The sequence below is a fragment of the Rhincodon typus genome, chromosome 26 (genome assembly GCF_021869965.1).
Source record: "Rhincodon typus isolate 14 chromosome 26, sRhiTyp1.1, whole genome shotgun sequence".
Lineage (NCBI taxonomy): Eukaryota > Metazoa > Chordata > Chondrichthyes > Orectolobiformes > Rhincodontidae > Rhincodon > Rhincodon typus.
In genome coordinates, this window is record NC_063357.1 from 12,513,427 (window position 1) to 12,534,019 (window position 20,593).

At 39.1% G+C, this 20,593-nt stretch overlaps 1 protein-coding gene across 1 annotated transcript in view; it reads right to left on the minus strand.

Annotated features, from left to right (window-relative positions):
- Positions 1-20,593, minus strand: part of vps53 (VPS53 subunit of GARP complex) — a 229,999-nt gene that overhangs the window by 78,191 nt on the left and 131,215 nt on the right. The window contains exons 13-17 of the mRNA XM_048612349.1: positions 17,049-17,291; positions 14,379-14,526; positions 7,816-7,898; positions 2,226-2,304; positions 1,276-1,424 (exon numbers count right to left, since the gene is read on the minus strand). Of these exons, the coding sequence (XP_048468306.1) occupies positions 1,276-1,424; positions 2,226-2,304; positions 7,816-7,898; positions 14,379-14,526; positions 17,049-17,291 (702 nt within the window). The remainder of the gene's footprint in view (positions 1-1,275; positions 1,425-2,225; positions 2,305-7,815; positions 7,899-14,378; positions 14,527-17,048; positions 17,292-20,593) is intronic.

A 20,593-nucleotide genomic window follows, 5' to 3' on the forward strand; every position in this document is an offset into this window, starting at 1 on the left:
TCTATCCGCCTCCCACTCTCTCCCTATTTATTTCAAAACCCCCTTCCCCTCCCCCTTTTCTGATGAAGGGTCTAGGCCCGAAACGTCAGCCTCTCTGCTCCTATGAAACTCCTTGAAGTAAAGCCTAGTTATCTATTCATAGCACTTGGCAATTAGAATAATATGTGCATATACATCTTTCAAATGCACAAAGTTTTGCATGCACAGGCTCACTACTACACAAGGAAACCCTGCACATGACACATAGCAATGAGATGAATGGCCAGTAAATAGTGGTTGTTGGTTATGCTTGTTCAGAGCACGATGACCTCAAAAGGAGAATTGTAATTAATAATGTGTGAACCCTTCCAAAAAAAAACTGTCCTGTTACTCTGTGTGAAAAGCATTACCACAGTCAGATCCTCTGAGCAAAATTTAACCAAATGAACAGGATCACAGAGCAAGTATAATTACTTCATCCTGCCATGTATCAGTTTCTGCACCTGAATGAACATAATTTACTTTGGTACAACAGTCAAATTAATATGGGATTAGTTACTTCACTCACTTAAACAGACAGGTGTTTTCCAAATTGTTTATGATTAATGGCATCCTCTAACATATGCAGCTACAATTTCCAAAGAATCAAGTCACAACAACGATAAAATGACAGTATGAATTGGCATGGCATAACAAGTGTGGGGTTTCAATTAATTTGTAAATGGTGAAATTGCATTATTGTAGCTTTGATGGAGAAAAGATTGTCATCCACCTTCTTTCACCTTCCATGCCTTGCAAAGAAAGTCTGGAAACATGTCAGGGTTTATCATAATGCAGGACTGCCCCCAGGAACAGTGTTGGAGTTGTATTAAGCTGTGTGAAGACTAGGTGAATTTTATTACACTTCCTGTAATTAAAATTGAACTATTTTGAAAGGTGCTTTTACAAAATTTTGAATAAGTATCTTGTTGGGAGAGGAAAAATAAATTCATAGTTTGCATTATTGTAAAACCATGATAAGCAAATCTTTTGCTCATTTCATTTTCACCTCGTACAAATATCTTACGATTAAACTTCCTTTCCCACACCAATTATCATGGAGACGTTCTTAATCAAAAGCTTCGATTTTCATGGGAATACTGGATAGAAGTTCAGACCAAAGGTTCCCAAAAGCCCTGTAAAAACCCCTGAACCCCTTGTAATAAAAACACAGCACAACTTATTCACCATGTGGCAGTACCTTCATTTATCTTCAACCTGTCCCTGTAAAAACATTAAGGTAACACAATTACTTACTTGACAAATTTGATGCAGAACTGTGTGAAGTACTTCCGAGTAGAGGCAAGGTTATCTCGAATGATAGGCACATTCTGTTTGATATGGAGGATTATGGATGTGACATATGGACTCTGATCACCAACATGTTCCACATTTTGCCATGGCATCTAGAAGGAATGCAGCACATAAATTTTTACATTTAGAAAAAAAAAATCAACAGAGAGCATAACAACTGGATTGTTGGTTGAAATACCTGCATTGATAATTTAGTCGGAATCATTATTTCATTGGTAAGACGTTACATATGAAATAAAAATGACACTTGCATTGATGTCATAACCTAACACAGAGTATGCCTATTAAGTGTTTCATAGAAAAATTTGTATTAGAAATGCAGTGACAGCCAACAGAGTACCAGCAATGTTCCACAGATAGCAATGAAATGAACTATTATTTAGTCTTTTATTTTGAGAGCAATTATGGTGGCCAAAAAATTTGCTCTCCACTTTGAATAGTGCCAGAGGATCTTCATTGTCCAGCTGAACCATCAGAACAGGCTGATCGTAACTTTTAATACCTTAAAGAAGTTCTCTTTTGGGGTAAAAAGGGTACCCATATTTTTGGGGTGTCAGCCAATATGACCTCAAACTCACATGATGTTCAGGTCATCTGCTCCAGAAGTGAGAGGATGCGACTAGTTGGTATAAGCTTTCAAGGCTATTAGAGAAATATGTGTTGTGATGTGAATAGAATGCATCAACAGTGGGGTGATTCCTTGATCTAATGCTCCAAGTCAGGAATCCAGCTCTCTGAAAGAGCGCATCAACAAAAATTTCAAATTGAATGTCCAAGATCCACTTGGTGTTAATGCAGCTCTGCGCTAGAGGCACCAGATCACATTGGATTTTCAATACTCAACAGCATCTTGATTACTGATGGGAACTAATAGGTCAAGAATTTGCACCTACTTTACTCATGGCAGTGAGTGCAGGATCACAGGCTGCATCCAAGTCCTGAACTAACAGCTGAATACTGTTGGAAATCACACTGTAATACAAGATAGAAGAATCCCATTAAACACAAAGTGATGATATACAAAATAAAGCTCTGTTAAATGGAACATTCAGTGGAAACAGAATCAATCACTATAAATATAAGCAGCATGCTGATTAGTATAATTTTTCCATGAAGTTCCAAAAGGACAATATAGTCGTGCTTTTACACTAGGGAATACACTATTCAGCATCAGGCTTCTATATATCACCATCTCCCTCCATTTCCTTACCTAACAAAAACATATCAAGTTCAGCTCAGTTTTGAAAGTTTGAATTGATCCTGCATCCACAGACTTATTGGAAGGATGAAGCTTTCCAGATCTCCAGTGCCTTTGATGTGAAAAAGTATTTCTTGATTTCACACCTATCAGGCTGAGCTCTCATTTCAAGATTATACCCATCTTTTGTCCATTGTCAAGGATCCTAACATTGATAATTTTGCAGTAATTAATTTTCTAATCTCATTTGATGGAATATTGTGCATTCTGTGTTTGCCAAAGTATCTACGGTATGACCAATGGAGCAGTTTCAGTATTTTATGTAAACTGTGTGGCTGGGACCTGTTTTACTACCTCAATGCAACAGCCTGCAGGCAACAGAAAACTCACAACCAATCAAATCAGGATGAATTCATAGATGAATCATTGCTGATGTTAGATACATATGCATAGTAGCTATCACAACGTAACACAATAAAAGCTGGTTGAACACAATTGAGAACTGCTATTAGTTAGCCATATCGAAAGGGTGTTTTAACAAGGCAAACAGAGAACCCTTTGAAAACATTTTATTTTGCCATGTAACACCATTAAATCAGTCTTTTATTCAGTCACGGGATTTTATTTTATTTGGGCATCACTGTCCAGCCAGAATTTATTGGACATCCTTAATTGCCGAGAGGGCAGTTAACAGTCAACCACATTGCTGTGGGTCTGGAGTCATATGTAGGCCAGAGCAGATAAGGGACTACTGTTTCCTTTCCTACAGGACATAAATGATCCAGATGGATTTTTAAAACAATTGATAATGATTTCTTGGTCATCATTAGACTCCTGATTTCAATTTTTTGCTGAATTCAAATCCCACTATCTGCCATGATAGAATTGAAACTCAGGTCCCAAAACATTACTTGGGTCTCTGGATTAACAGTTTAGCAATAATATCACTAGGACATCACCTCCATAAACTCAAGAAAATCTGAATTACTTGAGAAGATAATCTAAGTCGGAATCCTCTTGGAGCAATTCCCAAAGCTTTAAAGCATGAGCAAGGAAAAAAAACTGTCCGAGGGCATCTGGAAACAATCTCACTGCTACAGTCAGCAAGCAACATCTATTGAAGGAAAGGTGCAGAGCTATAGACAGAAAAATAACACTTTACTCCAGTCAGGTAAGGTCACGTGAATGAAACCATCATCAGATAGATTTAGGAAGGAAGGGTTGAAGGGGAAAAGACAATTTAGTAAAAGTAATATAAATAAATATGAATTGAAGTCCTCTATTAAAATTCTGGATTTTATTCATCTCTGGGGACACCAGAGACAAAATGTTTAAAACTCTCTTTTGGAGGAGTTTTTCTCTTTCAAAGAACCAACATAAGCATAATTGTACAATTGGCCTTTTCTTGTACTGAACACCATGCAATATCTGGAGATATTTCTTGACCTCCAAAGCAGACAGACATGGTAAGATTTCATGAACGTACAATAGATTACGGTGTATCAAACAAGCTCATTGTTTCGGTGACAAATGCATTTTTATGTATATACAAGGCAAAAGTTAGGGACATTGATAGGATGCAGAGCTGGGCTGAAAAGTGGCAGATGGAGTTTAACCCTCAAAAGTGTGTGGTGATTCATTTTGGAAGGAAAAACTTGAAAGCAGAATACAGGGTTAATGGAAAGATTCTTGGCAGTGTGGAGGAGCAGAGGGATCTTGGGGTTCATGTCCACAGTTCCCGGAAAGCTGCCACCCAGGTGGATAGAGTTGTTAAGGCGGCGTATGGTGTGTTAGCTTTCATTAATAGAGGGATCGAGTTCAAGAGCCGTGAAGTTATGCTCCAGCTATACAAAAACCTGGTTCGGCCACATCTGGAGTATTGTGTCCAGTTCTGGTCACCTCATTAAGGAAAGATGTGGAACCGTTGGAAAAGGTGCACAGGAGATTTACCAGGATGTTGCCTGGAATGGAGGGGAGGTCTTACAAGGAAAGGTTGAGAGAGCTAGGGCTTTTCTCTTTAGAACGACGAAGGATGAGAGGTGACTTGATAGAGGAGTACAAAATGATCAGAGGTATAGATAGAGTAGACAGCCAGAGACTTTTTCCTAGGGTGGAGGTAGCAAATACGAGGGGGCATAGTTTTAAAGTGAGTGGGGGTAGATATAGGGGAGACGTCAGGAGGTAGGTTCTTTACTCAGAATGTGGTCAGGGCGTGGAATGCATTGCCGGAGAGGGTAGTGGAGTCGGCCTCATTAGGGGCAAATAAGCGGCTATTAGATAGGCATATGGATGGTAGTATAAGGTAGGGGTGGAGATTAGATAGACCTTAGGATTAGGGTAAAAGTTCGACACAACATCGTGGGCCGAAGGGCCTGTACTGTGCTGTACTGTTCTATGTTCTAACTTCTAAGTCGATCCAGCATTTTTCATCTAATAGCTGTGTGTTTACGGCTGTACATGTATGAGGGGTCAGCCTTAACTTTTCAGCTCAGAAACAGATGCTTGAGAGGTTACATTTGCCTTAAAAGTTCGTACACGTGATCAAGTAGGCAATACAGGGCGTGTTGCCAAGATGACCTGCAGGAGTTTAAAGTCATGTTTTCACAGAAATAAAAAGTTGGATGATTTAGGGAGAAAAAGACCTGAACGAAGACTGAAATATGCATGCTTCCCCAATTGATGCTTTGCTTGGTTTCTTCATTAAACTGTGAGATACTCTTAATGCAGAAATTGTGATGAGAATGAAAAAAAAAAACTGCAGAACATCCAATTCAGTGACGGAGAGGAAGATGATTTGGTGTGGAGGGGAATGATTAGGAAACCAAAGCCGCCATCTCTGATTCATAATGGAATCCTGCAGTGATGCCTTTGCCAAAATGGCTCAATGAAGTTAATGAATTATGTGTCAGATGTTGAATTTACTTGGTTTTCAAAATGTAATGACTGTAGTTCAAATTATCCTCATAAAATTATTCCATTAAATAAAATTTCAATAGATTTAATTTCAATTACCAGTGTTATTTTCATTTTACATTTCAAAACGTTAACTATCTATTCCAATACAGGGTGGCCCATATTTTATACTCAGCACTTAAGTCCACTTATTTTTGATGGAATGTTTTTGAATCTTTGATGTTCAGCTTGTACAGTGCTATTGATGTATCTAAATTGATAATGGAGAGCGTGCAACTACCACTTATCTTCAACAACTTTAGAGCATTAGGGTACAAACCAAAGATGACACTTGAAAGTCACATTCAATTCTGGTGCAGACAGGCAAACATCTATTAACACTTTTGTAAACAAGTTCTGCATCATTAATATGGAGACATGAAAATTAAATTGTTTAGTATTTATAGCTGGGCACTAAATTTAAAGAGTAACTCATTAACAAAACTTGGTAAACAACCAGCTGCAGAGTAATTTTAAGGCTGAAACAACTTAAGCTTGTTCTAATTTAGTCATTTGTGTTGCAGGATTCTATTCACGCTACTGTATTTGGTCCATTCTTGGCTAATCAAATCAAGCATAATATTCTTGTGTCTTTAAGTGTAACAACTGTGCACCAGCCCACTGTTAAAAGAAGACATTTGTGACCAAAACTATTTGGCAGAGTTGAAGGCTCCATTAGATCGGCGCCATATGATTTACTCCCCAAAGAGCAGCAGCGAGCAAAATTAACTATACCTCATAAACTCCAAATGATTTAAATATTTTGGCACTTGGACACTCACAACGGACTAACTGATAGAACTGTGCAGGGAAATTCTTGTGGCTTTGCACCATCTTATTGTAATCCATGGACTTTCCATCCTGACTGAAATAGGCTATGGCATCATCACAAAGAATTAGGTCGCGCCAGAAGGACAACCACAAGTAAAGTCTACTGAAAAATGAGTTGTTTTCTTTAAAAGGCTTGCACATTTTCTACCAGGAAAATAGGAAGGGCCAAAATTATCACAAGTCCAATTCTAATGTGAAGAAGTCATCAAGGAACACACTTAAATGACATTTCATTATGCAGTAATAATTGTTAGTGTGAACTGAATCAATTTTAGAGTTAAAGATTTAAGATGCACAGCATGCTCACCTGAACAGCATGTTTAGCGAATCAGTGCCACACGACTATATTGTTAATAGCGAGGTCAATGCTGGAGACTACAGAAAGATGATCAGATGGGCAAATCCAGAGACGTGAGACGTAATGCCAACATTCCATCTGCCTTCCTAAATAGTTGCCACCCTTGACTTTGTGATTCAAGGATACCCAGATCTCTCTGTACTCCAGCATTCTCCAATCTCTATCTATTTAAATAATATTCTGCACTTATATTTTTCCTATTGAAGTTATGACCTGTTAAAGTTTTACCACTTTACCTATCTATAGCCTTTTGCAGACTCTTTGCATCTTCCTCACAACTTACTTTTCTACTTATCTTTGTATCATTTGGCAACAACATAATCAATCCCTTCACTCAAGTCATCCATATACCTCAAAAATAATTGAGGGCACTAGCACTCATTGCTGTAACATGCCACTAGCTACAGTTTGCCAACCTGAAAAAGACCCTTTTATTTCCTCTTCTTCTTGTTAATTAATCAATCATCTACTCATGCTAATATATCACCTCCAATTATGTGAGCTCTTATCTTGTGCAGTAATCTTTTATTTAGCACCTTATCATTCACTACAGCCATTTCCTTAAAGACCCCAGGATGTACACCATCAGATCCAGAGAATTTATCATCCCTTAGTCTCATTAACTTTCTGAATACTTGTTCTTCAGTGATCGGGATCGTCTCAAGCTACTACCTCTCTTTTTACCATCTGCTTTTCTTCTCCTTCCATAGTGAAGGCAGATACAAAAAGCTTGCCCAAAACCCTTGCCATTTCCATGTTTCCTTAGCATTACTCTCCAAGGGACCAACTTCAGCTAATTTTTTGCTTTTTATATTCTTATTGTAGCTTGTAGACCAAAGAAGACATTTTACACCAATGGATGGAAGAGTCTCAAACTCTCTTGCCCAAAAGAGGCAACACTCATCACATTTAAATAATACTTGGATACGCACTTCAGGTTGCAGCACCTACAGAGCTATTGTCTAAAAGATGGAAAACACGCATTAAGATGAATAGTTTTTCCTCGATCAGTCAAGGCCAAATTACCACCTCCTGTGCTGCGAACGCCTGTGTGGTTGGGTACCTTTGCAATTGTGAAGCATTTATTTTTAAATGGTGAAGTGGAAACTGTGGACCTGTCAATCCTCTCACTGCTTCTACTCACGTGCTGAAGGTGTCCATTTCTGTCATCAGGTTAATCCTTTCCACCAGACTTGCATCCACTTTTTCTTTGAGTTTCTCTTCAAGCTTTAGGAGAAATGGCAAATGTCAATAACATACAGGTAACAAAGCAACTTAGAGAATATTTAAGGAAAACAAAGAATTAGCATAATGAAAGCTGTCAAGTTACATGTTACCAACTAAACTGCCAAGTTTGGGTTTTGACTCAAATGTATTTTGTTTTCTTTGTTCCCATCATTTCAGCCCTCACTTTCCTCCGACTCAGTGCACCTTTATCTGGGCATTATCGCTATACTTTTTAAGCACACCCCAGGAATTCAAGACAGAACGTCTACCATTCATATCACCTGTGAGCATATAATCTAGCCTGATTTTGGAAGGCAGTAAACACACTGTTGCATTTGCCAGACAAATTCTACAGTAAATGGACAAGTCAACCCACTGAAGATTAACAGTAGTTCTATACAGTTCAATCATAACTAGACAAGTTCAAAATCCATGACAAAACATTATTCAACTATACTTTCACTAAACTTAGAGTGCTTAACTAGATTCAGAACTTGAATGGGCCAAATGAAACTTACAAATGTAAATTTAGCTATCAATCCAACATATAGTAAAACAAATCCATTTCAAATGGATATACATTTATAAAACAAAATCTGTTAAAGTAGCGAAACAGTTAAACACTGCGTGCAGTTAAGTTGCTTTTATATGTTATGACCAAATTGGTACTGTAATGTGAAAGGATTCTTTTCATTGTAGACAGTTGATATGTATATTGTAGACTGTACTCAATTATTCTCCATTTGTGGAACAGATTCTTTAAACAATTGTACTCCCACACAAATATCAAAATTTCTACTTATGTATAACAATTTATGGCTGAATTAAGATGTAGTTTGTAATGCTTTAACAGAACACAGGCATTATGTTGGAACAGGACATGCTGACTAAATTATCAAGATTATATCTTATAACAAAAGATGGGCTATTTCCTGAAGTGCTTGAAAAATCCATATGGCAGATTAACCCAATCACCAAATCGTGATTTGAAATCTTGAGAATGTACTTTTATTTGTTTAAACATAATTATTACAGAGGTAAAAAGAAACTGTAGCAATTACAATAATTTTTAACCCTTCCTCAGTCTTTCTCGTTCCTTGGATCATAGAGACAACAGTAGACCTTTTGGCCCCTTGAGCTTATTCACTGTCATTCAATGAGATCATGATTGATCTCTATCTTAGTGCAATACATATGGGTCCGCGATATGCCCTACTGTACCCTTTGGCTACTTTTTAAATAAAATTATTGACTGAACTAGCATCTGTGGATTTTTGTGGGACAGAGCTGTGGAACATTTCATTTAAACACCAAGTATTGTGTAAGCTAAGCAGTCACTACAGTGTGTTACTGACAAAGGGTTGCTTGTGCCATTCTATGGAGGAGGCATTGAACAGAGACCCCATTGCATGTTCTTTGATTCCACAGCAGTATTCAATGCATATGGAGCTCTCCCACTTAATTTAACATTATTGTGTTTGGGACATTACTGTAAACAAAACTGCTGCTACATTCAATTACAAAACAATAGAGATTATGCTTAAAAATAGTCAACTGTATAATTCAGCCATTCGCACCTCCTCTAGCTACATCTGTTGCTTCTTCACTTGTCCCCTTTGGCAATGCACCATTAGCTGACTTAATCTCTCCTAGTCTCCATCCTGTCACAGATTTCTCCTTTTCTTCCCCTCACCCTTTTGCTTATTCAAAACTTCTTACATTGTTAACTTTTCCCAGTACTGAAAGAAGTTGCAGACCTGTAACGTTAACTCTTGTTTCTCTCTCCACAGATGCTGCCAAGCCTGCACAGTACTTACAGCATTTGCCGTTTCTCTTGACTTCTAACGTGCTCAGTATTTTGGAATATGTTCTTGGATATTCCTGAGACATTTAAAAGGTAATATATGCAAGGACAAGATTTTTCATTGTTACGGCACCTTAGGCAGAAATAATTGGCATTTCTAAAGCAACTTTCATACACACATGATATCCGACAGCATATCTGAGATGCAATCATTAGGGTAATATAGGTTATACAACCAATTCTGCACAAAGCATGGTTTCACTAAGACAACGAAATAAATGACAAGAAAGTCTGAATTCAATGGGTTGTTTCAAAGATAAATATTGGTGAAGACATTGGCAATACTATCCTGCTCCCGTCCAGACAGTGCTGTAAAGACCCTTCCATTCACCTGAGACAGAGGGTTTAATATCCAAACAAAAAGATGACACTTCCTGGAAAAACAGCATTCCTTCAGTATTGCAACAATATGGATCACCTGCCCAAACACTTAGAGGCAGGTTCAAACGGACAGGAGAAGGACATGAAGAAATATGCACAACCAAAATCATACACTCAAAAATGGAGAGTTATCAGTGTAATCAGTGTAACAAATCTTTGGCTGTGACTTGCATTGATAGTGTTTTTTAAAAAAAAACTTAGCATTAAACGGTGGTATTTAGTTCACCATTCCTGTGCCCTGACCAGGTCAAAATCTAAACCGGTTTGTCTAGTTTTTCCACATACTGTTTAATATTTTACCTTTTTGAATTTTCTCTCAAATGTTGCGTTTGTCTCAGCCGTTTACAAAAGTGCACTCCAGACTCTAATAGCCTGTTGTATGGAAGAAAAACCTAGCTTCCCCATTTAAATAGCAATATCCTTGGGGTGTAGCAAAATCGTTTGGTTTACTTTGCAGTGCTTAATGTATTTGGTATCCCTTATTTAATGTATCGTTTTTATTATAATAAAAATTGCTGAATTCTTGCCCAAAGAAGGCAACCTTGATCATAATTAGTTTTGATGGCGCAATTTTAAAGCTAGCATTGATGATGATGAGGCTGCTTGTTTAAGGAACATACATAGAACTCATCAGGCTGCGGGAAATCAGAGCTGCCAAGAGCACAACCAATATCTTGCCACAGTCTAACAAATATGTTAAATCAAAACAAACAGCGGATGCAAGCACAAAAATCTCACCGTCTGTTATAACTGCAATTTCCCTTTTGTGTAAGGATCATGGCAATGCAACAAAAATAGGTTTATTTTGAGACTGAGGCCCTTGGCTTTTTTGTGTGCATGTGTACACATGCCGTACCCCTCCCTTGTCAGGAATCAAGGAGCTGAAAAAGCACAAAGCTGAAGCAGTGTTTGTCTTCCAGTCCTGAGTGACAACGTCAAAATCCACTGGAAATCAAGACTGCCAACTCACTGGGGACAAAAACTGCAAAGGGAAATGGGTTCAGGAGAAGTTTCCAAGCATGCAAGGGAGAGGAAACTAATTTTTGCATTAGAAAGGTGATTTGGTCATTTATTCTAAGCAAATTTGAATTTACAGCAGACAATACTGGCAAATGGAAAAGACTGAGTGATAGCATTCTGAATAATTTCTATACAAGGTAGGCACTTTTCACAACATTGAGCGTCAATCCAAATCTTACAAGTTAGTTGACAGGAATTATATCATTCATTGGGTGATGAAGTAAAATAGTAACAGGTTTTAAATAAGGCGAGACGAAAAGCACTGTTGAGAAGTGAGAGATAGTGACATGGGAACAATAGATAACATCTTTGAACACAATTTCATAAACTTTGATGTTTGTTGATGATATAGCACCACTGCAATTATTGTACCAAATGCAATCACAGAATTATGTAATTGTTATTTGGCCCATCACTTCTGTCCTGGTTCTATTCCCTACTGCCAATCTATTATTCTGCTTTCCCCCCCCCGATATTCCTGCACACCATTTCTATCCAAATAATCATCCAATGCCCTCTTGAATGCCTTAATTGAACCTGCCTCCACATATTTCCAGGCTGCACTTTCCGTACCCTAAGTACTTGCTATATGACAAGGTTTATTTACATATCACCCTTGCTTCTTCTGCAAATCACTTTAAATCTGTCCTTTCTCATTCTCTATTTTGCTATGAGCAGGAACAGCTTCTCCCTACCTACTCTAGCCAGACTGTTCATGATCATAAAAACCTCTATCAAATTTCCTATCAGCTTTCTCTCCAAGGAGAGCAGCCTCAACTACTTCAATCTATATTCATAACTGAAGTTCCTCCTGTTCGTGGAACCATTCTTGTAAAATCGCTTCTGCACTTTCTCCAATGCATTCACATCTTTGTTGCGTCCCCACTTGCACACAATACTCCAGCTGTAGCCTAAGAAGTGTCTTGTATAAGTTCGACATCATCTCCTTGCTCTTGTACTCAATGCCTCTATTAATAAAGCTGAGAACATTGTATACTTTATTTACTGCTCTCTCCATCTGTCCTGTGCACATATACAGCCAGGTCCCTCTGTTCCTGCACCCCATTAGAACTGTAGCCCTTGTTTTATATTGTCTTTCAAAAGTTCAATGATGTACAGAATTATTTACGAAACTGAATTGTTAAATAACTAGGCCGATAAAGTTGGAAGCATTTTGGTCCTAGCGGTTCAGCCCACAGCAGTAAACAGTCCCTAGGGTCTTCTGTACGACTGAGCCAGGTTAACAATGAGCATTTGAGTCACACAAATCAAGATTCCTTCCTGGTTCAGTTAACGGAGCTCAAATCGATTGGATGAAACCATCTGGGCTGTATGGGATGCTGTGACTTGTGTCAGTCTCCCCTTGTTAACATCATGGGCTGGATTTAAGGGGGCACTTTAAAGTGGTCCACACACCATCCTGCCCAGGCTGAAATGATGTGGGAATGGAAAGGGTATGGGCAGGGGGAAGCAGCCTGGCTTTGAGCAGCTGCCCCGATTGCCTTGAGGCAGGACTTCTGCCCCTCAGCAACAAGGCATCCAGCCTCAGAGAACAACCAGCCATTCACAGGCTCTCCCGACATCAACAGTGCCATTGGGAGCACTAAGCCCTTTTGGTACTACAGAAACGTACACGGGAAGATGTCCTGCACTAGAGTCAGTACCAGACTGGCCGGCCCCTAAAAGGAGAGCAGGGACCATTTAGAAAGGGCAAGAAAAGGTAACTTGGAGGGTTGAGTGGGTGGGGACACCTGATGGGCAAATGTAAAAGCTCAGTTGCTCCTTCAAGAATGGTTCTGAGATACATTTTATCTTTTATTGAATTATTCTGCAGTGGATTTTGGATTGTTTGATGTTGGCACTGGGTTTCTGAAATGTCAAGTGTTCCTCACAACATCCTTCACACTGATGAGCACAATATTTATAAGAGGATAATAAAGCTTTTAAAACATAGTTTGAGGATAATGGTGCAGATATATCTAGCCCTCACAGAATGAATTTTAGACCATGAAGGTCAATTACAGTCCTCATACTATTTTATGTTACTGGGCTGTCTCTTTTCCTCTCACACCACCTGCTGACAGCTGACAACAGCTGCATTTTATAAAACTTGGTGTAACTAATCAACTGCCAAACTGAAATCAAATTTTAAGTACCTCTAATGTTGGGAATGGCAGTCTTATTGACAGACAACATAGAACATAGAACATTACAGCGCAGTACAGGCCCTTCGGCCCTCGATGTTGCGCCGACCTGTGAAACCAATCTGAACAACAACACCCCTTCAGTCCAATGTGTGATTGATAAATTAGAATTGGCAACATTTGGTATTTCTCTCGCATGTAATATTCTGCACTGCTTTCCTTTGGAGTACTTTCCACTTACTGTATCATTTTAGTGTATAATGATGAACAAGCTCCCAAATGTATGCCTTGAGGTAATAAGCCCTTCCTAATGTTTCAGCATGGCCATAGAGGTGAATCACAGATCAACACTTCTGCCAAAACATACTGTATTTGATATATTCTAGCTGAGCCAATTCAAACCAATTCATCCCAGAGTCAAAATCTATTTCTGTACAAAGTGGAATAATTTTGGATATTTCTCAGAACTAGTCATGAAACAAGAACTGGTACAAAGCTAACACACAAACCCCACTCATGAACATTATTGATGGGCTATTGTTGTAGGTGTGCCTAAGCTATTTATTTGTGGCTTCTGAAACTGGGAGCAGTTGTTAGTTCAGGCTTTGCTGTGAAATTGCTTTACCTTGGAATAAAGAATAAGTACTCCTTCGCTTATTTGAGACTGCATATTAGAAAGTTAACAGGCTCCTCACTGCAATCTATCTTTTTAAAATTTAAAGTCACTTACTCAGACTGAAAAAATTGTGTTATCTGTTAATTTAAATTACATAACTTTGTTTTAACATGAGAACAAGTAGTTTCTGTCATTAACATCAATCATTCTGGTCCACACAAAGCTTCAATATGTGCTCCTCTGTGTCAGCAGTACAACTTTATACAATCAATGTCTGCTATTTCATAATCCCAATTACAAAATACTCCGTCATTAAGAAAAGTTTATGAACCAAATTGTACTTGAACTACAGCATGCTTTTTGTTTTGCACTTAAGGTTATAGGCAGCAAATCCCTCGGCTGCAAACATGCAACCTACATGCCTCCAGGCCTTCCATGCAGCAAAGGTTGCTCACCTGTTGTGTTGTTGCCAAGCAGTATTCAGCAGTGCTGAGAATGCTACAAATGAGGCAGAGCTCCTCCACAGTGAACTTTGCAACCTCCGAGCCTTCCTTCTCCTTCAGAAGGCTGGAAATGGTCAAACCACCACTGCTGCTTGTAGTTCTGAAGAGAAGAAAATGCTAAATGGCGAGAGAGCAATGCAGTAAAACAAAGATGTTATAGATTCCCAACTCCATTTCCATTTCACTCTCTTTGATCTGAAACCCTCCTCTTCATCGCCCATATCCGACTTTGCCAAAGTCTTCTTTTTTAAGCCTTCTTTTAACTAAAAAATCAGGCAAAAGGTCTTCAACGTAAAATATTAACTACTCTCTCCAGATACCTATCACCATTCTTCTCACCAGCAACTGCATTCCTAAATATTTGGTTTCAAAATTTTTGCTCTGGTTTACAAATCTGCCCATACCCTCCAACCTGACTTCTGCAATCTCTGGTGTTTAAATTCAGACAAAAAAGACACTATCCTTTCTCTCTCCCTCATGATCAGACCCTTAAAATATCATGATCTGCCCTCTGGTATGGATTGCTAAAAGTCACATCCCTCAGCAATGTTCCCTCAGAATCCATTGCTTTGATTATTTGCTGTGATTCTCATCCCACCATTTGCTTGGTGTCTGATTTTCCTCAAGTTTCCTTGAGTTTCCTACAGAAACTGAGCCACTTTTCTCCTGTAGTTAAAGGAAATCTCTCCTTCAGCAGCAGTAACACATGCCCATCGGAAAATTCATACTTATTGAAGTGAAGTCCAAATTAAAATAACCAAAATCATAATCGTTATTTCAACTTGCAATCCCTGTCTACCACATTGCCAAATACTTTTGTGAGGTGCATCACTGATTCAGGTATCTCCTGCAGTAAACACCAGTTTGAGATGCAGCGGACCCAAATAATCATCCCCATGCTGACCATCAGCATGAATGCAGCTGACAGGACAGCACTATCATTTTACCCTTTAAATGTTTCAGATTCAAAATCCAAATTTCAAATTCAGCATATTCTTCACCAAGATCTTCAAACACAGCAGCTGATCCAGGACACCACTCTTGACATTCATATCATTACTGTGTGGTCTGTTTGAGAAAGTTCTCCTCGAATTGTAACCACCACAATCAATGATACGAACACCACAACTGAGATACTGGGTGCAAGAACCTTAAGTTAGAAAATCCTCAATAATCCAGAAGTGAAATCATAGATATGCTAACATAATCTTGGGCAGCACGGTGGCTCAGTGGTTAGCACTGTTGCCTCACAGCACCGGGGACCCGGGTTCGATTCCAACCTCGGGTGACTGTCTGTGTGGAGTTTGCACATTCTCCCTGTGTTTGCATGGGTTTCCTCCAGGCGCTCCAGTGGCCTCCCACAGTCCAAAGATGTGCAGGTTAGGTGGACTGGCCATACTAAATTGCCCGTAGTGTTCAGGAATGTGTAGATTAGGTGGGTTATAGGTGTATGGGTCTGGGTGGGATGCTCCAAGGGTCGGTGTGGACTTGTTGGGCCAAATGGGCCTATCTCCACACTGTAGGGATTCGATGATTCTATGAAATCTTCGTCAATTAACAGGCTTCAAACTGAATTTTCCATATTTTTTTGCCTCTCTTTCCTCACATGGTTTCCTCATATTGCATGTGTTCTTTTAGAGAATAGACAAGAACAACTATCCCCATGTGTTCCCCATGCTGTCACCTACCCAGCTACTGGAGGTTCTCAAGTGTCCCTGGACCAACTGGTCCTTAGTATTGGCTCACTCTGTATGAGAGAAATGCCTTGGACTCAACATGGTTCTCCAAAAGAAGCGCAGTTCAGCTTCAAAGCTCACCATTGTAATCACAATATCATCGCTGTATGGTACCTATTGAACCTCTTACATTTTAAACATCATTGTTTAATCATATCCCAATGTCACTGTAAGCACAAAGGAAGATAAAGAACTTTTCCATTTGCTACATAGGAAAACAGTGCATTCCTTTAAAATAATTGTACCCATTGACCATTATTAGGACCTTCAGATTCAATAAAACTGCTGGTTCCTAAGAACAATGTTGAATAGAAAGCTTGCCAAAAATGTGCACACAACCTGGCAATCTGAATCTGTGTAGTACCATATATGGCGAAAATGATTGCAATCCATTCCAATTAAGACCAGTTGTTCTTTCTGCTTGCATCCGATTTACTGAGTCTTCCCATGCTGTGACTAGACAAACATTAATGCCAGTTGCAGCTAGAGGAAAATCTGCCCTTCTGCACAAAATAGATGAAAAGTTCAATAATCACCTCAGTACACTATATTAAAAACTTAATTTAAAAAAAGTGAAAGTGAGCAAACTTCAAATTGGAACTTAATCTTGAATAGAGTTTAAGAATGATAAAATAGCCCATATCGGTTTGAACTCCTTGCTCTAATGACAATTTTCAGCTCTTAAATTTCCAATATTCTCAATTTTACTGGACATAGTTCATCCTGGACACTATATATAGGGTTTCTCGTTCAGGAATGTAGCTAATTAAAGGGGATTACACCGATTTAGGATGTTATTACTGCAGATTTGAAATCAAGTAATTATTTGCTGCTGATTACAGAGGAAATCCTTTGCCTCTCTATTTAAAGACCATTTCATACTCACTTTGGCAGGTTTCCGGAGAGGATTTTCAATGCATATTCTCGCAGATATTTCTGGAATATGGTGGTTAGAGCAATCATCGGCTCTCCAGTGCTGAGTTGTGAGCACTGCACCATGCATTTCTTGTAGTAGACAAACAGATCAGCACAGCTAGGAAGCACGGCACCCCCTTCATCAGTGTTAGGCTTTGGAGGGCCTTGGGCTTTAAAATCTGCCATAAACCTATCAATCAGTTCACTGAGATTCCTGGCAAAGAGAAAAACAAATAACAAATATCAAATGTTTGAAATATAGATCTGGGATACAATTGAGGCATGAAAATGCTCCTGATTACATGCGTGATATAGCATGAGAGAAATTAGTGCATATAAAATGTGCCAGAAAGCAGCTTTCTGTAACCAAAGTTCAAATAATTAGATCTAACTGCAGGGTTTTTCTTTATTCATTCATGGGCGGAGGGCATTACTGGCTAAACAGCATTTATTGCCCATCCCTAATTGCCCAGAGGGCAGTCAAGAGTCAACCACATTGCTGTGGGTCTGGAGTCACATGTAGGCCAGACCAGGTAAGGATGACAGTTTCCTTCCCTAAAGGGCATTAGTGAACCAGATGGGTTTTTCTGACAATCGAGTCATGGTCATCATTAGACTCTTAATTCTAGATTTCCTTTATTGAATTCAAATTCCACCATCTGGATTAACACAGAGCCAAGCAATATTATTGGCCTAGTGGTATTATTAACAATAATTATTAATACTAACAATATTAACAACAATAATACCACTAGGCCATTGCCTCCCCATACAGTTTCCATACATCTTCTCCTAATTTTCCAACTTTGCTAAAACACATGGTCACACCTTAGTTCCGATTAATGAGTAGATACCTAAAATGTTAGCTCGTCTTCTCACCTTACTGACTAATCTGTCGTGTTTTCGATGTTTCTAAGAAATTCTTATACCAAGTTAGATAGACCACAATCTTCTATTATCCAATGGATCCTCTCCACAATCAGGTCCACCTAATCGAGTGCTTGAAATTGAATTGGAAACGATTTCAATGCTAGTGCACTGGCAGTTCAAGCAATAGGCAAGGTTGCAATATCCAGCTTGATCAGTTGACTAATTTATCTTATAAATGTACTTCTTTTTTCTTTGTTCCATTTCAGCATGATGCACAGAAAGGAAACAGTTTGGAGAGGGTGCATATCTTCCTACTTTAGTGTCTTCTTTTAAATCAAGTAGTTAGTGGCAGGTAGAGTTGTCCTGCTTTTACACAGGTGAAAGCAAGGGGGGAGAAAAAGAGCAAGAACGAACATTCTAAACACAGAGAATACTAAAGTGGCACTTATGCATGTGATGAAACATTATGAATTGGGACTTCATAAGATAGGACTTATCGTGGCATTATGGTGGAAATGATGTACCTGGCATACAAATCTTCTAAACTTGCCGAGGGCTTATTTGAAATCACCAGCTTTTGGAGCGCTGCTCCTTTGTCAGGCAAAGTCACCTGATGAAGGAGCAGTGTTCCAAAAGCTTGTGATTTCAAATAAACCGGTTGGACTATAACATGGTATCATGCAGCTTCTGACCTTGTCCACCCTGGTCCAACACCAGCACCTCTACATCATGCTGAGGGCTTGTGACAGCTTCAAGATAAGGTTATGGCAACAAAGTAGCCAATCTTACCTGGACCTAAGTGCACAAGTCTGTAATGTATTCCTTTTTTATGCTCACTGTGTGGTGGATGCCTCCCAAACAGCTCACCACCTTCACCAGCTTTCTGACTTAGGGACTTAACTTTGGCTGCCAGCAACACTCATCCTGGCGTTAGCCGAAGCTCCCGCTCAAGTTTCTGTCCAGAGAGCCGAGCACAAAAGCCAGGCAAGCCATGACAGAGGGAAGACTGGGCTGTCAGATGTCCCATTTTTGGGAGAGTTATTTATCTGAAGCCCTGTATGCCTTCTGAAGTGGTGCGAAAGATCCTACGGCACTACCTGAACAGCAAGGGAGCCTAGCTGTTTATAATCCTCAGCTAACACAAGCACAGACTGTCCAGTCATTATCACATTGTTCTTTGTGATAACTTGTTAAGCTCAAATTGGATGGTGCATTTCCTATATTACAATAGCTATGCTTTAAAGTATTTAATTGGCAGTATTTGGAGACATCCCGAAGGTCATGAAAGACATTTTATAAAGGAAAATCTTCCTTTATTATTACTTCCTTGTTGTTCTACTTACATGAGGGATCCGAAGCAAGAACGAGGTGCTGACAATGAAAGTTAAATGTAGTATCTTGTCACAAGCACGAAGGGCTATTACATCCTTTGACCTGCCCACCCCGATACAGCTGTCAAGGTTATCCGATGACTAGCAGAAGCTTACAGACCAGGTAGCTTCCAGCTTTCATTGCTGTTCTACACTGAATTGTCTAACTTCAGTCAGGATAGTGATAGAGACACTAGTGGGAGATGAAAATCAGCCAGAATTTATGATCCTGATTACTATTCAGGAACCCCTGTCTGAAGTGCACTTCTTTGGATACCACGTGAATACAAAATCTGCCAGAACTGTAAAAGTCACTAATGATTAAAAAGGCTGCTGATTCTATATAGGCCCTCATAGATAATGGCTGCTTCAGTAATGCAGGAAGGCCCATGATGCCTATAGAATTGTACCCAGCAGACAGCAACATCTTCAGGAAGAATGGGAATGGGGGATTGTTAGTTCACCAAAAGAAATTAAAGAAAAAAGTACATTTTTCTTTCAACAAATACACAAGGGTAAAATTTGCTTCTTGATGTGCCTGAAAAATTTAGTAGTGCTCCTTTGAGAAGCCCTTTTCACAAAATACCAAACAGACAGACTTCAGCAAAGGAAGAACAGTATGTGCAAGTCTCAACAGTGTAAGCCAAGAATCAAAACAGCATTACAAAAAAAAAAAATAGGTAGAAGACTTCAGATAAAAGGCTGGTCAGAACATTACAAAGAACTGACGCAAAACCGAACTTAGTCTAATTTAATGTTATGTATCTGCAGCACAGCTTTTAACCGTAAGGTTACTACAATCAGAAACTCTGGCAATATGCCAACAAGGAGGTTAATAGTGCCCATATGTTGCCCAACCGCAGAAGTTTTCTGAACCAGTTATTTCTGGGAGATATTCTTAAATGCACATTAGCAATTAGTGCTAAATTGGTCATACTCAGACTATCCCTCCAGGGGCCCATCAGTTACATTTGGGTTTAATCTTGGCAATGAGGATTATTTTACAGTACTAGAAAGGTGCAGCTCCTCAGGATGTTAGATAATGGATAAATACATTGACTGATGAACAAAAAGTAGAGTGCCCCAAGTCATGAGGGAATGGCTGTTATGTATCAGATTTAGTTAAAGCTGAAAAAAGAAACAAAGAAAGAGAAAAGCGAGAAAGTGAAATAACATGGTGCAGGGCTGGATGAACGCAGCAGGCCAAGCAGCATCATAGGAGCAGAGAGGCTGACGTTTCGGGCCTAGACCCTTTTTCTGATGAAGGGTCTAGGCC